Below are 22,102 nucleotides of genomic sequence, written 5' to 3' on the forward strand. Positions count from 1 at the left end.
AAGTATTAGCCTTTGCCATGAAGCTCAAAATTGAGCTCAGGTGCATCCTGTTCCTACTGATCATCCTGAGATGTTCCTACAGCTTAATTGGAGTCCACCTGTGGTAAATTCAGTTGATTGGACATGATCTGGAAAGGCACTCACCTGTCTATATAAGGTCCCACACTTGACAGTGCATGTCTGAGCACAAACCAAGCATGATGTCAAAGGAATTGTCTGTAGACCTCTGAGACAGGATTGCCTCGAGGTACAAATATGGGGAAGGGTACAGAAAAATATTTGCTGCTTTGAAGGTCCCAATGAGCACAGTGACCACCATCATTCGTAAATGGAAGAAGTTCGGAACCACCAGGACTCTTCCAAGAGCTGGCCGGCCATCTAGACTAAGCGATCGGGGGAGAAGGGCCCTAGTCAGAGAGGTGACCAAGAACCCAATGGTCACTCTGTCAGAGCTACAGCATTCCACTGCGGAGAGAGGAGAACCTTCCAGAAGAACAACCATCTCTGCAGCAATCCACCAATCAGGCCTGTATGGTAGAGTGGCCAGATGGAAGCCACTCCTTAGTAAAAAGCACAAGGCAGCCCGTCTGGTGTTTGCCAAAATGCACCTGACGGACTCGCAGACCATGAGAAACAAAATGATCTGGTCTAATGAGACAAAGATTGAACTCTTTGGCATGAATGCCAGGTATCATGTTTGGAGGAAACCAGGCACTGCTCATCATCAGGCCAATACCATCCCTACTGTGAAGCATGGTGGTGGCAGCATCATGCTGTGGGGATGTTTTTCAGCGGCAGGAACTGGGAGACTAGTCAGGATAGAGGTAAAGATGAATGCAGCAATGTACACAGATATCCTGGATGAAAACCTACTTCAGAACATTCTTGACCTCAGACTGGGGCGACGGTTCATCTTTCAGCAGGACAACGACTCTAAGCACACAGCCAAAATATCAAAGGAGTGACTTCAAGACAACTCTATGAATGTCCTTGAGTAGCTCAGCCAGAGCCCAGACTTGAATCCGATTGAACATCTCTGGAGAGATCTGAAAATGTCTGTGCACTGACGCTTCCCATCCAACCTGACAGAGCTTAAGAGGTGCTGCAAAGAGGAATGGGCAAAACTGCCCAAAGAAAGGTGTGCCAAGCTTGTGGTATCATATTCAAAAAGACTTGAGGCTGTAATTGCTGCCAAAGGTGCATCAAGAAAGTATTGAGCAAAGACTGTGAATAATTATGTACATGTGATTTCTTAGTTTTTTTAATTTTTAATAAACATGCAAAAATCGAAAAAAAACTTTTTACACATTGTCATTATGGGGTATTGTGTGTAGAATTTTGAGGGGGGAAAAATTGATTTTAATACCTACCGTTAAATCCTTTTCTCCTAGTCCGTAGAGGATGCTAGGGTCCACTTCAGTACCATGGGGTATAGACGGTTCCACAGGAGCCATGGGCACTTTAAGACTTTTCCAGAGTGTGAACTGGCTCCTCCCTCTATGCCCCTCCTCCAGACCTCAGTATAGGAACTGTGCCCAGGGAGACGGACATTTTTGAAAGAAGGATTTACTTTTAAGCTAACGGTGAGATTCATACCAGCTCACACTTCAACCATGCCGCACAACATGGCATTCAACATAACACATGCCAACGGGCATGAACTATTGCAGCAACACGCTGAAAATAATTTTAACACTACACTTGTGTAATTACAACAAAATAACAACTGCAGGTGAAGTACGCACTGGGTTGGGTGCCCTGCATCCTCTACGGACTAGGAGAAAAGGATTTACCGGTAGGTATTAAAATCCAGTTTTCTCATACGTCCTAGAGGATGCTGGGGTCCACTTCAGTACCATGGGGTTATACCAAAGCTCCTGTACGGGCGGGAGAGTGCGGATGACCCTGCAGCACCGATTGACCAAACTTTAGGTCCTCATCGGCCAAGGTGTCAAACTTGTAAAACTTAGCAAACGTGTTTGTCCCTGACCAAGTAGATGCTCGGCAAAGTTGTAAAGCCGAGACCCCCTGGGCAGCCACCCAGGATGAGCCCACCTTTCTAGTAGAACAGGCTTTTACCGAAGTCAGTAACGGCAATCCTGCCGTGGAATGAGCGTGCTGAATCATACCTCTGATCCAGCACGCAATAGTCTGCTTAGAAGCAGGACACCCAATCTTGTTGGGAGCATACAGGACAAATAGAGCCTCTGTTTTCCGTATCCGAGCTGTTCTTGCGACATAAATTCTCAAAGCTCTGACCACATCCAGAGACTTTGAAGCATCAAAGGTGTCAGTAGCCACTGGCACCACAATAGGCTGGTTTATATGGAAAGAAGAAACCACCTTAGGCACAAATTACTGATGAGTTCTTAACTCAGCCCTATCTTCATGGAAGATCAAGTAAGGGCTCTTGTGAGACAAGGCCCCTAACTCAGGCACCCGCCTTGCGGATTCCAAGGCCAACAGCATGACCACTTTCCAAATGAGAACCTTCAACTCTATCTCCTGGAGAGGTTCAAACCAATCCGATTGAAGGCACTGCAACACCACGTTAAGGTCCCATGGTGCCACCGGAGGCACAAATGGAGGTTGGATGTGCAGAACCCCTTTCACGAATGTCCGAACTTCTGGAAGGGAGGCCAGTTGTTTCTGAAAGAAAACGGACAAGTACGAAATCTGGACCTTGATTGAACCGAATCGTAGGCCTGCATCCACACCCGCCTGGAGAAAATGGAGAAAACGTCCTAACTGAAACTCTTTTGTTGGAGCCTTCTTGGTTTCACACCAAGACACATATTTTCTCCAAATACGGTGGTAACGTCGAGACGTTACTCCCTTCCTGGCCTGAATAAGAGTGGGAATTACTTCTTTGGGAATACCTTTTCGGGCTAGGATCCGGCGCTCAACAACCATGCCGTCAAACGTAGTCGCGGTAAGTCTCGATCTTGAGAACTTTTGGTATCAGAGGAAGAGGAGGGAAGACATACACTGACCGAAACACCCACTGGGTCACTAGTGCATCCACTGCTATTGCTTGAGGGTCTCTCGACCTGGAACAATATCTCTGAAGCTTCTTGTTGAGACGAGATGCCATCATGTCTACTTGAGGAACTCCCCAAAGACCTGTCACCTCTGCGAAGACTTCCTGGTGGAGGCCCCATTCCCCTGGATGGAGATCGTGTTTGCTGAGTAAGTCTGCTTCCCAGTTGTCCACTCCCGGAATGAAAATTGCTGACAGAGCTGTTGCATGTCTTTCTGCCCAGAGGAAGATCTTTGTCACCTCTGCCATTGCCGCTCTGCTTTTCGTTCCACCCTGATGGTTTATGTACGTGCTGTTACATTGTCCGACTGAATCTGTACGGGCTGATCTTGAAGAAGATGCACCGCTTGTAGAAAGCCGTTGTAAATGGCTTTCAACTCCAGAACATTTATGTGAAGACAAGTTTCTTGACTTGACCATCTTCCTTGGAAGCTTTCCTCTTGAGTGACTGCTCCCCAGCCTCGGAGACTTGCATCCGTGGATACTAGGACCCAGTCCTGAATCCCGAACCTGCGTCACTCTAGGAGGTGAGAACTGTTTAGCCACCACAGGAGCGAAATTCTGGCTTTCGACAACAGGATTATCCTCTGATGCATGTGTAGATGGGATCCGGACCACTTGTCCAACAGGTCCCACTGGAATACTCTGGCAGGGAATTGGCCAAACTGTAAAGCCTCGTAGGCTGCTACCATCTTCCCCAACAATCGAATGCATTGATGAATCGACACTCTTGTTGGTTTCAGGATTCGTTTGACCATTCTCTGGATCTCCAGAGCCTTTTCCACTGGAAGAAAATAGGATTTTGATACCTACCGGTAAATCCTTTTCTCTTAGTCTGTAGAGGATGCTGGGGACTCCAAAAGGACCATGGGGTATAGACGGGATCCGCAGGAGACATGGGCACTTCAAGACTTTAAATGGGTGTGAACTGGCTCCTCCCTCTATGTCCCTCCTCCAGACCTCAGTTATAGGAACTGAGCCCAGGGAGACGGACATTTCGAGGAAAAGGATTTTTGTTAACCAAGGGTGAGACACATACCAGCTCACACCACAAATACCGTACAACATGGCATTTAACTAAAACCAGTTTACAGCATAAACCAAAAAATCAACAACAGGCTGATCGAAACCAAAACACAACCTTTGTGTAGCCAACGCAATAACTATAAACAAGTACTGCAGATAGAGTCCGCACTGGGACGGGCGCCCAGCATCCTCTACAGACTAAGAGAAAAGGATTTACCGGTAGGTATCAAAATCCTATTTTCTCCTTCGTCCTAGAGGATGCTGGGGACTCCAAAAGGACCATGGGGTTTATACCAAAGCTCCAGACCGGGCGGGAGAGTGCGGATGACACTGCAGCACTGATTGAGCAAACAGGAGGTCCTCATCAGCCAGGGTATCAAACTTGTAGAACTTCGCAAAGGTGTTTGACCCCACCAAGTAGCCGCTCGGCAAAGTTGTAATGCCGAGACTCCCCGGGCAGCCGCCCAAGACAAGCCCACCTTTCTGGTAGAATGGGCTTTTACCGATTTCGGTAACGGCAATCCTGCCGTAGAATGAGCCTGCTGGATCGTATTACAAATCCAGCGTGCAATAGTCTGCTTAGAAGCAGGAGCCCCAATCTTGTTGGAAGCGTACAGGACAAACAGAGCCTCCGGTTTCCTAATACGAGCCGTTCTGGCAACATAAATTTTCAAAGCTCTGACCACATCGAGAGACTTTGAATCAGCCAATGCTTCAGTAGCCACAGGTACCACAATAGGTTGGCTCATGTGAAACGAAGAAACCACCTTTGGTAAAAATTGTTGACGAGTTCTTAACTCCGCTCTATCCTCGCGGAAAATCAAATAGGGAGTTTTGTGAGACAAAGCCGCAAATTCCGACACCCGCCTTGCGGACGCCAAGGCCAATAGCATGACCACTTTCCAAGTGAGAAATTTCAACTCAACCGTTTGTAAAGGTTCAAACCAATGTGACATAAGGAACTGTAACACCACGTTAAGGTCCCATGGTGCCACTGGGGGCACAAATGGAGGTTGGATGTGCAGCACGCCTTTCACAAAAGTCTGTACTTCTGGAAGCGAGGCCAATTCCCTTTGAAAGAAAATTGATAAGGCCGAAATCTGCACTTTAATGGAGCCTAACTTCAGGCCCGCATCCACACCTGCTTGTAAAAAATGGAGAAACCGACCCAGCTGAAATTCTTCCGTAGGAGCCTTCTTGGATTCACACCAAGACACATATTTTCTCCAAATACGGTGGTAATGCTTCACCGTTACCTCCTTCCTAGCTTTTAGTAGAGTGGGGATGACCTCTCCGGGAATACCCTTCCGCGCTAGGATTTTGCGTTCAACTGCCATGCTGTCAAACACAACCGCGGTAAGTCTTGGAATACGCACGGCCCTTGCTGTAACAGATCCTCTCTCAGCGGAAGAGGCCAGGGATCTTCTATGAGTAATTCCTGAAGATCCGGATACCAGGCCCTTCGTGGCCAGTCTGGAACAATGAGGATCGCCTGAACCCTTGTTCTTCTTATGATCCGTAACACCTTTGGAATGAGTGGAAGTGGAGGGAATACATAGACCGACTGATACACCCACGGTGTCACTAGGGCATCCACTGCTACTGTTTGAGGGTCCCTCAACCTGGAACAGTATGTCTGAAGTTTCTTGTTGAGGCGAGAAGCCATCATGTCTATTTGAGGAATTCCCCAACGACTTGTCACTTCTGCAAAGACCTCTTGATGAAGACCCCACTCTCCTGGATGGAGATCGTGTCTGCTGAGGAAGTCTGCTTCCCAATTGTCCACGCCTGGAATGAAGACCGCCGAAAGAGTGCTTGCCTGTTTTTCCGCCCAGTGAAGCACTTTTGTGGCCTCCGCCATCGCCGCTCTGCTCCTTGTTCCACCCTGGCGGTTTATGTGCGCCACTGCTGTTATGTTGTCCGACTGAATCAGGATGGGCAGGCCGCGAAGAAGATGTTCTGCTTGTAGAAGGCCGTTGTAGATGGCCCTTAATTCCAGAATGTTTATGTGCAGACAAGCCTCCTGGCTTGACCATTTCCCCTGGAAATTTTGCCCCTGTGTGACTGCTCCCCCAACCTCGGACTTGCATCCGTGGTTACCAGGATCCAATCTTGGATCCCGAACCTGCGTCCCTCTAAAAGGTGAGAACTTTGGAGCCACCACAGGAGAGAAATCCTGGCCCTGGGAGATAGGCTTATCTTCCGGTGCATGTGTAGGTGAGACCCGGACCACTTGTCCAACAGGTCCCACTGAAAAACCCTGGCATGGAACCTGCCAAACGGGATGGCCTCGTAGGCCACCACCATCTTCCCCAGCACCCGAGTGCATTGATGAATCGACACCCTCGCCGGTTTCAGAATCCCCTTGACCATGTTCTGTATTTCCAGAGCTTTTTCCATCGGGAGAAAAATTCTCTGCAATTCCGTGTCCAGAATCATGCCCAAGAACGACAGCCGTGTTGTCGGAATCAACTGTGACTTTGGCAAATTTAGGAGCCAACCATGTTGCTGCAGAACTGACAGGGAGAACGCAACGTTTTTTAGTAACAGCTCCTTTGATCTCGCCTTTATCAGGAGATCGTCCAAGTACGGGATAATTGTGACACCCCGCTTGCGCAGGAGCACCATCATTTCCGCCATTACTTTGGTGAAAATCCTCGGGACCGTGGAAAGACCAAACGGCAACGTCTGAAATTGGTAATGACAATCCTGAACAGAAAACCTCAGGTAAGCCTGATGAGGAGGATATATGGGGACATGTAGGTAAGCATCCTTTATCTCGACTGATACCATAAAATCTCCCCCTTCCAGACTGGAAATCACTGCTCAGAGAGATTCCATTTTGAATTTGAATCTTTTCAAATATAGATTGAGGGATTTTAAGTTCAGAATCGGTCTGACCGAGCCATCCAGCTTTGGGACCACGAATAGGCTTGAATAAAACCCTTCTCCCCGTTGTGGCGGGGGCACCATGACAATGACTTGCTGTTGACACAGCTTTTGTATTGCAGCGCACACCACTTCCCTTTCCGGAAGAGAAGCTGGCAAGGCTGATTTGAAAAATCGGTGGGGGGGGGGGGGGGGGGAAGGGGGCATGTCTTGAAACTCCAGTTTGTATCCTGGGGCCACAATTTCCAGCACCCAAGGATCCAAGCCTGAGTGAACCCAGACCCGACAGAAGAGCTGAAGACGTGCCCCCAGCGATGCGGACTCCCGCAACGGAGCCCCAGCGTCATGCGGTGGACTTGGTAGAAGCTGGGGAGTACTTCTGTTCCTGGGAGCTTGCCACAGCCGGTGATCTTTTTCCCCTTTCCTTACCTCTAGCAGCAAGGAAGGAGGAACCTCGTCCTTTTTTGAATTTACTAGACCGAAAGGACTGCATCTGATATTGAGGCGTTTTCTTTTGCTGTGGAGGGACAAAAGGTAGAAAAGTTGACTTACCCGCGGTAGCTGTAGATACCAGGTCCGCGAGTCCCTCACCAAACAAAACACCACCTTTATACGGCAGCGCCTCCATAGCCCTCTTAGAGTCAGCATCACCATTCCATTGATGAGTCCATAATGCTCTCCTAGCCGAGATTGCCATGGCATTGGCCCTTGATCCTAAGAGGCTAATATCTCTGGCAGCTTCCCTTAGATAGACTGCAGCGTCCTTGATATGACCCAGTGTCAAAAGAACGCTATCCCTATCCAGGGTGTGCCGCCGTGTCAGGAGACGGAAGCGCCACCTTCTTGGACAGCCGTGCTAGAGCCTTGTCCACATTGGGAGTCAACTCTCACTTTTTCCTATCCTCAGAGGGAAACGGGTATGCCATAATAATTCTCTTGGGAATCAGCAACTTTTTGTGAGGAATTTCCCAAGCATTTTCAAAAAGAGTATTCAGTTCATGAGAGGGAGGAAACGTTACCGGAGGTTTCTTTCCTTTAAACATACAGACCCTTGTCTCAGAAACAGCAGGGTCTTCCGTGATATATAACACTTCTTTTGTTGCCACAATCATGTACTGAATGCTCTTAGCCAGTTTAGGATTCAACCTGGTATCAACATAGTCGACACTGGAGTCCGAATCCGTGTCGGTATCTGTGTCTGCTATTTGGGTAAACAAACGTTTCTGCGACCCTGAGGGGGTCTGAGTTTGTGACAAAACATCTTCCATGGATTGTCTCCATGCTTGGTTCTGAGACTCAGATTTGTCTAATCTCTTATGCAACAAAGCCACACTTGCATTCAAGACACTCCACATATCTACCCAATCAGCAGTCAGCGGTGCCAACAGAGTCACTCCCACATTTTGTCCTGCCCCAACACCAGCCTCCTCCTGGGAAGAGTATTCAGCCTCAGATATGTCGACACACGCGTACCGACACCCACTAACACACTGGGCTATAGAGAACAGACCCACAGTAAGGCCCTTCAGAGAGACAAAGAGGGAGTTTGCCAGCTCAAAACAAGCGCCACCCCTGGTCTGAAGGAATATACAATGCCCCAGACCTTGCAGCGCTTTTATATATATATTCAACACAAAATATGCTGCCCCCCCCCCCTGTTTTTGCACCCTCTTACTTGTGACAGAAGTGAAGGGCCAGGACCAGCGTCTCTGCAGCTTGCTGTGAAGAGAAAAGATGGCGCTGATAGGAGCTGGAAGGACGAAGCCCCGCCCCCTAATGGCGCGCTTATGTCCCGCTTAATTTTATACTGGCGGGGGTCTGTATACAGTGCCTGGGCACTGTATACCTCTTTGCCAGAACTAAAAAGAGGTTTTATTGCTGCCCAGGGTGCCCCCCCCTGCGCCCTGCACCCGTGTAGTGCCGTTGGTGTGTGGGAGCAATGGCGCGCAGTTCGACCGCTGCGCGGTACCTCCAAGACTGATGTCTTCTGCCGCCTTCACTGAAGTCTTCTTTACTTCTATTACTCACCCGGCTTCTCTCTTCTGGCTCTGTGATGGGGGCTGCGGCGCGGCTCCTGGAACGAGCAGCTAGGCAATACCAAATGATCAGACCCTCTGTAGCTAATGGTGTCCAGTAGCCTAAGAAGCAGAGCCTTTAACTCACAGAAGTAGGTCTGCTTCTCTCCCCTCAGTCCCACGAAGCAGGGAGCCTGTTGCCAGCAGTGCTCCCTGAAAACAATAAACCTAACAGAAAGTCTTTTCTAGAGAAACTCGGTAGAGCTCCCCTAGTGTGTGTCCAGTCTCTCTGGGCACAGAATCTAACTGAGGTCTGGAGGAGGGGCATAGAGGGAGGAGCCAGTTCACACCCATTTAAAGTCTTAAAGTGCCCATGTCTCCTGCGGATCCCGTCTATACCCCATGGTCCTTTTGGAGTTCCCAGCATCCTCTAGGATGAAGGAGAAATACCCTCAGCATTTCTGTGTCCAGTATCATCCCCAGAAAAGACAATCTTGTCGTTGGTTCCAACTGTGACTTTGGAAAATTTATGATCCAACCGCGTCATTGAAGAACTGTCAGGGAGAGTGCAATGTTCTGCACCAACCTTTCCCTGGACCTCGCTTTTATCAGGAGATCGTCCAGGTAAGGAATAATATTGACTCCTTGCTGTCGAAGGAGGACCATCATCTCCGCCATCACCTTGGTACACACCCTCAGAGCCGTGGAGAGTCCAAACGGCAACGTCTGAAATTGGTAATGGCCATCCTGTACTGCGAATCTCAGATAAGCTTGATGTGGAGGATAAATGGGAACATGTAAGTAGGCATCTTTTATGTCCACTGACACCATGAAGTCCCCTTCCTCCAGACTGGAATCACTGCCCTCAGAGATTCTATCTTGAACTTGAACCTTTGCAGGAAGAGATTCAGTGTATTCAGGTTTAGAATCGGTCTGACCGAGCCATCCGACTTCGGAATTACGAGGAGGCTTGAATAAAACCCTTCTCCTTGTTGTGACAGGGGAAACAGGACAATCACTTGATCCTGACACAATTTTTGTATTGCTGCTGCAACTACCTCCCTGTCTGTGTTCGAAACTGGTAAGGCCGATTTGAAAAATCGGCATGGTGGAACGTCTTGAAACTCCAGTTTGTACCCGTGGGACACTATTTGTAGGATCCACGGGTCCAGGCCAGATTGAAACCAGAACTGACTGAAGAACTTTAGATGTGCCCCCACCGGAGCTGACTACAGCAAAGGAGTCCCAGCGTCATGCTGAAGATTTGGCAGAAGCAGAGGTTGATTTCTGCTCCTGCGATCCTGGAGACGCTGTGGACATTTTTCCATTTCCCTTTCCTTTACCCGCAAAGAAAGGGGAACCTTTACCCTTTTTGTATTTATTGGGCCGAAAGGACTGCATCTGAGAGTGATGTGTCTTTTTTGCCGGCGCAGGAGCATTAGGCAAGAATGGCGATTTACCTGCGGTAGCCGCAGGAACTAAGGCATCTAGCCCATCTCCAAACAAGGCCTCACCCTTATACGGGAGAGGCTCCATATTTCTTTTGGAATCTGCGTCAGTATTCCATTGGCGAATCCACAACGCCCTTCGTGCTGAGATCGCCATGGTAGCGGCTCTTGATCCCAAGAGACCAATATCTTTCATTGCTTCTAGTATGTATGCAGCAGCGTCCTTGATATGACTTAACTTTAGGAGAATCTCGTCTCTATCTATTGTGTCAATGTCTGATGACAAGTTTTCTGACCACTTTTCAATAGCACTACTCACCCACGCACAGGCAATGGTAGGTCTGAGTAGTGTCCCATTGGCCACATAAATAGATTTCAACGTAGTCTCCAACTTGCGGTCTGCCGGCTCCTTAAGTGAAGCCGTCCCAGGAGCAGGGAGAATCACCTTTTTTCTTAAACGTGACAGGGCACTGTCCAAAACGGGGGGTGACTCCCACCTTTTCCTGTCCTCTGCAGGGAAAGGATAAGCTACCTGAATTCTTTTGGGAATCTGGAATTTCTTTTCGGGATTTGCCCAGACACCCTCAAAGAGACTGTTCAGCTCATGAGGAGGAAAAGTTACATTACTTTTCTTTTCTTTATAAAAGTATGCCTTCTCCTGTGGTAAAGGAGGGGCTCCTTAACTTCTAACACCTCCTTTATAGCAATAATCATGTATTGTATGTTTTTTACTAACTTTGGATCTATTCCCCTGGAATCACTAGTGTCGACACTGGAGTCAGAGTCCGTGTCGGTATCAGTTTGTACTACATGTGCAAATTACTTTTTATGTGACCCAGACGGGTCCCCTGTGGAAGAAAAGGCAGAACTCTGAAAAATCACATCTTCGACAGATTTTCTCCAACTTTCTGCATGAGACTCAAACTTATCTAATCTCTTACTGATATGATTCACACTATCACGTAATTCTTTCACCCATTCAGGCTCGTGGTGTGCCGGCAGCGCCACCACATTAGAACTCTGTGTCCCTAAAATGGCTCCCTCAGGGGAAGAGCTCCCTGCCTCAGACATGTCACACACGTGCACATACACACCACAGACACTCCGGGGCTTATAGGGACAGACCCACAGTAAAATCTGTCAGAAGGACACAGGAAGGGATTTGCCAGTTCACAACTCAGCGCCTTTATGACAGAAAAATCGCTGCCTATAGCGCTTATAATGCCAAATAATATAAATTGAGCACCAATTTACACTCTGCCCCCCCTTATTTTCACCCTGATACTTGATTCAGAAGTGGAGGAGGACCAGCGTTTCTTCCACTGCAGCATGCATTGGAGACAATGGCACTGAGCAGTGTGCTGGCTGACTGAGGAGGAAGCCCCGCCCCCTGCAATAGCGCATTCCCCCTCAGAAAACATGAGGTATTTTTTATACTGGCGGGGGTGTAGGATTGTGCCACGGCCCAATATGCTACCTTTTTGCCAGTCAGAGTAGGTTTTCATGCTGCCCAGGGCGCCCCCCCCCCCCCCGCGCCCTGCACCCTTCTGTGCGCTGTGTATGGATAGCATGTCCGCGCAGCGTTCCTGCTCGCTGCGCGGTACCTTGAGCCGTCACAATGACCGGAGGTCACCCTGCAGATCTCCGGTAATAATACTCACACGTCTTCTGACTTCTGGCTCTGTTAGGGGGGTGACGGCGTGCTGTGGGAGTGAGCGCATAGCCACAGCTAGTGTTCAGTACCCTTCAGGAGCTAATGGTGTCCTGTCAGCAAGAAGCAGAGCCATGAAACTCTTTAGGAAGTTGGTTCCTACTTCTTCCCCCTAAGTCCCACGAAGCAGGGAGATTGTTGCCAGCAATCTCCCTGAAAATAAAAAACCTAACATAAAGTCTTTTAGTGAAACTCAGTAGAGCTCCACTAGAGTGCGACCAGTCTGCCTGGGCACATTTTCTAAACTGAGGTCTGGAGGAGGGGCATAGAGGGAGGAGCCAGTTCACACTCTGGAAAAGTCTTAAAGTGCCCATGGCTCCTACGGAACCGTCTATATCCCATGGTACTGAAGTGGGCCCCAGCATCCTCTAGGACGTATGAGAAATGTATTTATTCCATTTATGGAAAAAGGCTGTAACATAACAAAATTTGGAAAAAAGTGAAGCGCTGTGAATACTTTCTGGATGCACTGTATACATGCACTAATACCATATACATTAGAGCACTATACCTGGAGTAACTGAACAGGCCTGTAAGAGGTTTCCGAATCCTGCTTACTGCTCTGGAAAGCTTGTTCTCAGTCCACTTCAGCAGCTGTTGAATGCCCTTAATTTAAATTAAAACAGATAAACAAAAATTGTGACATTTACAAAAGTTTAAGATCATTGTTACATTATGTGAAAACAATATAAAACAAATTAAAAAAGTAACTTTATTTAAAAAATGTTATACGTCAAACAGAATGGTGGCTATTTGCTTGACATCTACAGTACATGGAAAAATATTTATGTTTTAGCTGAGATTTAAGAAAAAATGCCTGAATATTTTTACTAAAAACTTGATTTATTATTCACACTAGTTCACAGTTCTATTAGACATTTTCCTTTCAGGGCACTACAGACACTAACTGGAAACAGGGCAAAATCAAGTGATTTTTTTTTTTTTGTATGCAGAGTAAATACTGGGTGCTTCTCTATGTAGCCCACACATGCTGGGCAGCTTTATTGTACACTGCAATTTAGATTTGAGTTTGGACAAATCCCACCCAAGTCTAAACATCTCTGCACATTTTACAACTGTCCCACCTGCAGTGCAATATGATTTCATCATAGTGCTAAATCAATTGCTGTGTGGTTTTGCTCTCAACTCTAAATCATCTCCATCCTACAACTATTTTTTAAATAAATATGCCCCTAAACATTCTCTGTATATCCCATCAGTAGCACTATCAATTCATCGTGGTGGACTATTAATAATGATATTCCTCTCAGTTCTGCATTGCATATCTTGAATGTAACATTTCTGCAACACTTGTGGCACACGATTCTATGTAAAGGATAATCTTGAATACTAGGATTCATTACTGTTGTCATGCAAAAACTTCACAGTGAAATACTCACCATATCTAAACCAGACTTTATGCCATATAAAAGGTGTCTAATTGGTTCCATTAGCCAATCATCCTTAATAATACTTGGGAGATACACATTGATTTGGTGAAGGCAAGCTTCTGTCTTTTCTCTCCAAACATCATCCAGTGGTTCTAAGGTGGCATCATAATAGGCATCTTTTAAAGTAGAAAGCGGCTCTAAAATGACACAATATTAGTTTTCAGTGCACTCTTCTATCAAAATGTATTACGTCGGCCTTGTCATTAAAGAAATTGTGTGACATCCAGAAAAAGATGCAGCGCAGCACATTTATTTAGAAGCTGTATAGCGCAGTTTATACATTTCCTGAGGATGGATATGTAATTAGTCACATATTTTTATAATATTATATTACTATAGTATTGTCTTACAGTACTCACTAACTTGGCAATTCATGCTTTTGCTACTACAGGTTGAGTATCCCATATCCAAATATTCCGAAATACGGACTTTTTTGAGTGAGAGTGAGATAGTAAAACCTTTGTTTTTTGATGGCTCAATGTACACAAACTTTGTTTAATACACAAAGTTATTAAAAATATTGTATTAAATGACCTTCAGGCTGTGTGTATAAGGTGTATATGAAACATAAATGAATTGTGTGAATGTACACACACTTTGTTTAATGCACAAAGTTATTAAAAATATTGGCTAAAATGACCTTCAGGCTGTGTGTATAAGGTGTATATGTAACATAAATGCATTCTGTGCTTATATTTAGGTCCCATCACAATGATATCTCATTATGGTATGCAATTATTCCAAAATACGGAAAAATCCGATATCCAAAATACCTCTGGTCCCAAGCATTTTGGATAAGGGATACTCAACCTGTACTTGCTAATGCTACTAAAGCCATGTAAACCATACTTGCCTACTCTCCTGGAAGTTATGGAAGACTTACGATTTTCCAGGTAGTCCCCCACCCCCCCCGGAAGAATAGCCGGATCTCCTGCATACCGCCAGTTTCCTAGTGAATTATTATTATTTTTTTAACAGTTTCTTATAGAGCGCAGCAAATTCCGTTGCGCTTTACAACTGGGTACAATGATAAGACAAAATTTGGTAATAACAAACAGTCATAGAGCTAGGAAGGCCCTGCTCGCAAGCTTACAAGCTATGGGGAGAAGTAAAGTGGGCAGATGGGGAGATAACACTGGGAATCGCTGCTCTGTTTTGAGGGGTGGGGCTAAATGATGCAAAATTACGAATCACAGCATTTTGCTGCTACGAGGTGGGGCCTAATTTTTCTTATTAACAGTTTTGTAGCATATTCCATGCGCTTTACAATTTGAAACAACATTGATAAAACAAAATTGGGTAACAGTAGACAATCATAGAGGTAGAAAGGCTCTGCTAACAAGTTTACAATCTATAGGGAATTAGGCATTGATACACAAGGACAGGTGCTATCTACTGCATAATGGTCCACCAGATTGCAAAGGTTCTTGGTGGGCTGTATGATATGTTTACACAATAATGTTGGCCAGGGGTCAGGAGGATGTGAAAGTAAAGTTAAGGGGGGGGGGGGGGGGACACAGAGAGATCTTTGCTTAATTTCTAAGCAATCTGACTACATTGCTTAGAAATTAAGCAGTCTCTCTCTGTGTTTATGCCCCATAGCCAGAGGCGTAGCATGGAGACATGACACCCGAATCAGGGTCATGTCACGGCGCCGCCACCCAGCACCACACACACATACATACATACATACATACATACATACATTCACAAATACAGTATACACAGATATATAAACACACACATAAACACACAAATATAGACACACAGATTAACACATATACACACTTGTGATGTGCACCGGAAATTTTTCGGGTTTTGTGTTTTGGTTTTGGATTCGGTTCCGAGGCCGTGTTTTGTAATCGGACGCGTTTTGGCAAAACCCCCCTGAAAAATTTTTGTCGGATTCGGGTGGTTTTTTTACAAAAAATCCTCAAAAACAGCTTAAATCATAGAATTTGGGGGTCATTTAGATCCCATAGTATTATTAACCTCAATAACCATAATTTCCACTCATTTTCAGTCTATTCTGAACACCTCACACCTTACAATATTATTTTTAGTCCTAAAATTTGCACCGAGGTTGCTGGATGACTAAGCTAAGCAACCCAAGTGGCCGACACAAACACCTGGCCCATCTAGGAGTGGCACTGCAGTGTCAGACAGGATGGCACTTTAAAAAAATAGTCCCCAAACAGCACATGATGCAAAGAAAAAACGAGGCGCAATGAGGTAGCTGTGTGACTAAGCTAAGCGACTCAAGTGGCCGACACAAACACCTGGCCCATCTAGGAGTGGCACTGCAGTGTCAGACAGGATGGCAGATTTAAAAAATAGTCCCCAAACAGCACATGATGCAAAGAAAAAAAGAGGTGCACCAAGGTCGCTGTGTGACTAAGCTAAGCGACCCAAGTGGCCGACACAAACACCTGGCCCATCTAGGAGTGGCACTGCAGTGTCAGACAGGATGGCAGATTTAAAAAATAGTCCCCAAACAGCACATGATGCAAAGAAAAAAAGAGGCGCAATGAGGTCGCTGTGTGACTAAGCTAAGCGACCCAAGTGGCCGACACAAGCACCTGGCCCATCTAGGAGTGGCACTGCAGTGTCAGACAGGATGGCACTTCAAAAAAATTGTCCCCAAACAGCACATGATGCAAAGAAAAAAAGAGGCGCAATGAGGTAGCTGTGTGACTAAGCTAAGCGACCCAAGTGGCCGACACAAACACCTGGCCCATATAGGAGTGGCACGGCAGTGTCAGGCAGGATGGCACTTCAAAAAAATAGTCCCCAAACAGCACATGATGCAAAGAAAAATGAAAGAAAAAAGAGGTGCAAGATGGAATTGTCCTTGGGCCCTCCCACCCACCCTTATGTTGTATAAACAGGATATGCACACTTTAACAAACCCATCATTTCAGCGACAGGGTCTGCCACACGACTGTGACTGAAATGACTGGTTGGTTTGGGCCCCCACCAAAAAAGAAGCAATCAATCTCTCCTTGCACAAACTGGCTCTACAGAGGCAAGATGTCCACCTCCTCCTCATCGTCCGATTCCTCACCCCTTTCACTGTGTACATCCCCCTCCTCACAGATTATTAATTCGTCCCCACTGGAATCCACCATCTCAGGTCCCTGTGTGCTTTCTGGAGGCAATTGCTGGTGAATGTCTCCACTGAGGGATTGATTATAATTCATTTTGATGAACATCATCTTCTCCACATTTTCTGGAAGTAACCTCGTACGCCGATTGCTGACAAGGTGAGCGGCTGCACTAAACACTCTTTCAGAGTACACACTGGAGGGGGGGCAACTTAGGTAAAATAAAGCCAGTTTGTGCAAGGGCCTCCAAATTGCCTCTTTTTCCTGCCAGTATACGTACAGACTGTCTGACGTGCCTACTTGGATGCGGTCACTCATATAATCCTTCACCATTCTTTCAATGGTGACAGAATCATATGCAGTGCCAGTAGACGACATGTCAGTAATCGTTGGCAGGTCCTTCAGTCCGGACCAGATGTCAGCACTCGCTCCAGACTGCCCTGCATCACCGCCAGCAGGTGGGCTCGGAATTCTTAGCCTTTTCCTCACACCCCCAGTTGCGGGAGAATGTGAAGGAGGAGCTGTTTGACTTGACAATTCCGCTTGACTTGACAATTTTCTCACCAGCAGGTCTTTGAACCTCTGCTGACTTGTGTCTGCCGGAAAGAGAGATACAACGTAGGTTTTAAATCTAGGATCGAGCACGGTGGCCAAAATGTAGTGCTCTGATTTCAACAGATTTACCACCCGTGAATCCTGGTTAAGCGAATTAAGGGCTCCATCCACAAGTCCCACATGCCTAGCGGAATCACTCTGTTTTAGCTCCTCCTTCAATGTCTCCAGCTTCTTCTGCAAAAGCCTGATGAGGGGAATGACCTGACTCAGGCTGGCAGTGTCTGAACTGACTTCACGTGTGGCAAGTTCAAAGGGTTGCAGAACCTTGCACAACGTTGAAATCATTCTCCACTGTGCTTGAGTCAGGTGCATTCCCCCTCCTTTGCCTATATCGTAGGCAGATGTATATGCTTGAATGGCCTTTTGCTGCTCCTCCATCCTCTGAAGCATATAGAGGGTTGAATTCCACCTCATTACCACCTCTTGCTTCAGATGATGGCAGGGCAGGTTCAGGACTGTTTGCTGGTGCTCCAGTCTTCGGCACGCGGTGGCTGAATGCCGAAAAGTAGCCCGCAATTCTTCGGGCCACCGACAGCATTTCTTGCACGCCCCTGTCGTTTTTTAAATAATTCTGCACCACCAAATTCAATGTATGTGCAAAACATGGGACGTGCTGGAATTTGCCCAGATGTAATGCACGCACAATATTGGTGGCGTTGTCCGATGTGACAAATCCCCAGGAGAGTCCAATTGGGGTAAGCCACTCTGCGATGATGTTCCTCAGTTGCCGTAAGAAGTTGTCAGCTGTGTGCCTCTTATGGAAAGCGGTGATACAAAGCATAGCCTGCCTAGGAATGAGTTGGCGTTTGGGAGATGCTGCTACTGGTGCCGCCGCTGCTGTTCTTGCTGCGGCAGGCAATACATCTACCCAGTGGGCTGTCACAGTCATATAGTCCTGAGTCTGCCCTGCTCCACTTGTCCACATGTCCGTGTTTAAGTGGACATTGGGTACAATTGCATTTTTTAGGACACTGGTGACTCTTTTTCTGACGTCTGTGTACATTTTCGGTATCGCCTGCCTAGAGAAATGGAACCTAGATGGTATTTGGTACCGGGGACACAGTACCTCAATCAAGTCTCTAGTTGCCTGTGAATTAACGGTGGATACCGGAAACACGTTTCTCACCATCCAGGCTGCCAAGGCCTGAGTTATCCGCTTTGCAGCAGGATGACTGCTGTGATATTTCATCTTCCTCGCAAAGGACTGTTGGACAGTCAATTGCTTACTGGAAGTAGTGCAAGTGGTCTTCCGACTTCCCCTCTGGGATGACGATCGTCTCCCAGCAGCAACAACAGCAGCGCCAGCAGCAGTAGGCGTTACACTCAAGGATGCATCGGAGGAATCCCAGGCAGGAGAGGACTCGTCAGACTTGACAGTGACATGGCCTACTGGACTATTGGCTTTCCTGTGTAAAGAGGAAATTGACGCTGAGGGAGTTGGTGGTGTGGTTTGCAGGAGCTTGGTTACAAGAGGAAGGGATTTAGTGGTCAGTGGACTGCTTCCGCTGTCATCCAAAGTTTTTGAACTTGTCACTGACTTCTGATGAATGCAGTCCAGGTGACGTATAAGGGAGGATGTTCCTAGGTGGTTAACGTCCTTACCCCTACTTATTACAGCTTGACAAAGGCAACACACGGCTTGACACCAGTTGTCCGCATTTCTGTTGAAATAATTCCACACCGAAGAGGTGATTTTTTTTGTATTTTGACCAGGCATGTCAATGGCCATATTCGTCCCACGGACAACAGGTGTCTCCCCGGGTGCCTGACTTAAACAAACCACCTCACCATCAGAATCCTCCTTGTCAATTTCCTCCCCAGCGCCAGCAACACCCATATCCTCATCCTGGTGTACTTCAACAGTGACATCTTCAATTTGACTATCAGGAACTGGACTGCGGGTGCTCCTTCCAGCACTTGCAGGGGGCGTGCAAATGGTGGAAGGCGCAACCTCTTCCCGTCCAGTGTTGGGAAGGTCAGGCATCGCAACCGACACAATTGGACTCTCCTTGGGGATTTGTGATTTAGAAGAACGCACAGTTCTTTGCTGTGCTTTTGCCATCTTAACTCTTTTAAGTTTTCTAGCAGGAGGATGAGTGCTTCCATCCTCAGGTGAAGCTGAACCACTAGCCTTGAACATAGGCAAGGGCCTCAGCCGTTCCTTGCCACTCCGTGTCGTAAATGGCACATTGGCAAGTTTACGCTTCTTCTCAGACGATTTTGATTTAGATTTTTGGGTCATTTTACTGAGCTTTATTTTTTTTGACTTTACATGCTCTCTACTATGACATAGGGCATCGACCTGGCAGACGACGTTGATGGTATTTCATCGTCTCGGCCATGACTAGTGGCAGCAGCTTCTTACCCTCCACATTTTTGTTCTCCATTTTTTAATGTGTGGAATTATATGCCAGTAATATATTAATAGCAATGGCCTACTACTATATATACTGCGCACAACTAAAATGCACCACAGGTATGGATGGATAGTATACTTGATGACACAGAGGTAGGTAGAGCAGTGGCCTACTGTACAGTACTGCTATATAGTATATACTGGTGGTCAGCAAACTGTGCAAAACTGAAATGCACCACAGGTATGGATGGATAGTATACTTGACGACACAGAGGTAGGTAGAGCAGTGGCCTACTGTACCGTACTGCTATATAGTATATACTGGTGGTCAGCAAACTGTGCAAAACTGAAATGCACCACAGGGATGGATGGATAGTATACTTGACGACACAGAAGTAGGTAGAGCAGTGGCCTACTGTACCATACTGCTATATAGTATATACTGGTGGTCAGCAAACTGTGCAAAACTGAAATGCACCACCGGTATGGATGGATAGTATACTTGACAACACAGAGGTAGGTAGAGCAGTGGCCTACTGTACCGTACTGCTATATAGTATATACTGGTGGTCAGCAAACTGTGCAAAACTGAAATGCACCACAGGTATGGATGGATAGTATACTTGACGACACAGAGGTAGGTAGAGCAGTGGCCTACTGTACCGTACTGCTATATATTATATACTGGTGGTCAGCAAACTGTGCAAAACTGAAATGCACCACAGGTATGGATGGATAGTATACTTGACGACACAGATGTAGGTAGAGCAGTGGCCTTCTGTACCGTACTGCTATATAGTATATACTGGTGGTCAGCAAACTGTGCAAAACTGAAATGCACCACAGGCATGGATGGATAGTATACTTGACGATACAGAGGTAGGTAGAGCAGTGGCCTACTGTACCATACTGCTATATAGTATATACTGGTGGTCAGCAAACTGTGCAAAACTGAAATGCACCACAGGTATGGATGGATAGTATACTTGACAACACAGAGGTGGGTAGAACAGTGGCCTACTGTACCGTACTACTATATAGTATATACTGGTGGTCAGCAAACTGTGCAAAACTGAAATACACCACAGGTATGGATGGATAGTATACTTGACGACACAGAGGTAGGTAGAGCAGTGGCCTACTGTACCGTACTGCTATATAGTATATACTGGTGGTCAGCAAACTGTGCAAAACTGAAATGCACCACAGGTATGGATGGATAGTATACTTGACGACACAGAGGTAGGTAGAGCAGTGGCCTACAGTACCGTACTGCTATATAGTATATACTGGTGGTCAGCAAACTGTGCAAAACTGAAATGCACCACAGGTATGGATGGATAGTATACTTGACGACACAGATGTAGGTAGAGCAGTGGCCTTCTGTACCGTACTGCTATATAGTATATACTGGTGGTCAGCAAACTGTGCAAAACTGAAATGCACCACAGGCATGGATGGATAGTATACTTGACGATACAGAGGTAGGTAGAGCAGTGGCCTACTGTACCATACTGCTATATAGTATATACTGGTGGTCAGCAAACTGTGCAAAACTGAAATGCACCACAGGTATGGATGGATAGTATACTTGACAACACAGAGGTGGGTAGAACAGTGGCCTACTGTACCGTACTACTATATAGTATATACTGGTGGTCAGCAAACTGTGCAAAACTGAAATACACCACAGGTATGGATGGATAGTATACTTGACGACACAGAGGTAGGTAGAGCAGTGGCCTACTGTACCGTACTGCTATATAGTATATACTGGTGGTCAGCAAACTGTGCAAAACTGAAATGCACCACAGGTATGGATGGATAGTATACTTGACGACACAGAGGTAGGTAGAGCAGTGGCCTACTGTACCGTACTGCTATATAGTATATACTGGTGGTCAGCAAATGTGCAAAACTGAAATGCACCACAGGTATGGATGGATAGTATACTTGACGATACAGAGGTAGGTAGAGCAGTGGCCTTCTGTACCGTACTGCTATATAGTATATACTGGTGGTCAGCAAACTGTGCAAAACTGAAATGCACCACAGGTATGGATGGATAGTATACTTGACGACACAGAGGTAGGTAGAGCAGTGGACTACTGTACCGTACTGCTATATATATAGTTAAACTGGTGGTCAGCAAAATTCTGCACTGTCCTCCTACTATATACTACAATGCAGCACAGATATGGAGCATTTTTCAGGCAGAGAACGTATAATACTGGTGGTCACTGGTCACTGGTCAGCAAAACTTTGCACTGTCCTCCTATATAATACTGCTGGTCCCCAGTCCCCACAATAAAGCAATTAGCACACTGAGCACAGATATTTGCAGCACACTGAGCACAGTCAGATATGGAGCCTTTTTCAGGCAGAGAACGTAGATATTTGCACTTGCAGCACACTGAGCACAGATATTTGCAGCACACTGAGCACAG

The 22,102-nt window shown here is 46.5% G+C and overlaps 1 protein-coding gene across 1 annotated transcript in view; it reads right to left on the minus strand.

The window, feature by feature from the left end:
• The window catches only part of LOC134945174 (uncharacterized), a 532,944-nt gene that overhangs the window by 62,288 nt on the left and 448,554 nt on the right, over window positions 1-22,102 (minus strand). Inside the window, exons 52-53 of the mRNA XM_063934300.1 lie at window positions 13,530-13,717; window positions 12,641-12,735 (exon numbers count right to left, since the gene is read on the minus strand). Coding sequence (XP_063790370.1) covers window positions 12,641-12,735; window positions 13,530-13,717 — 283 coding nt within the window. The remainder of the gene's footprint in view (window positions 1-12,640; window positions 12,736-13,529; window positions 13,718-22,102) is intronic.

This window comes from Pseudophryne corroboree, chromosome 7 (assembly GCF_028390025.1).
Source record: "Pseudophryne corroboree isolate aPseCor3 chromosome 7, aPseCor3.hap2, whole genome shotgun sequence".
Classification (NCBI taxonomy): domain Eukaryota; kingdom Metazoa; phylum Chordata; class Amphibia; order Anura; family Myobatrachidae; genus Pseudophryne; species Pseudophryne corroboree.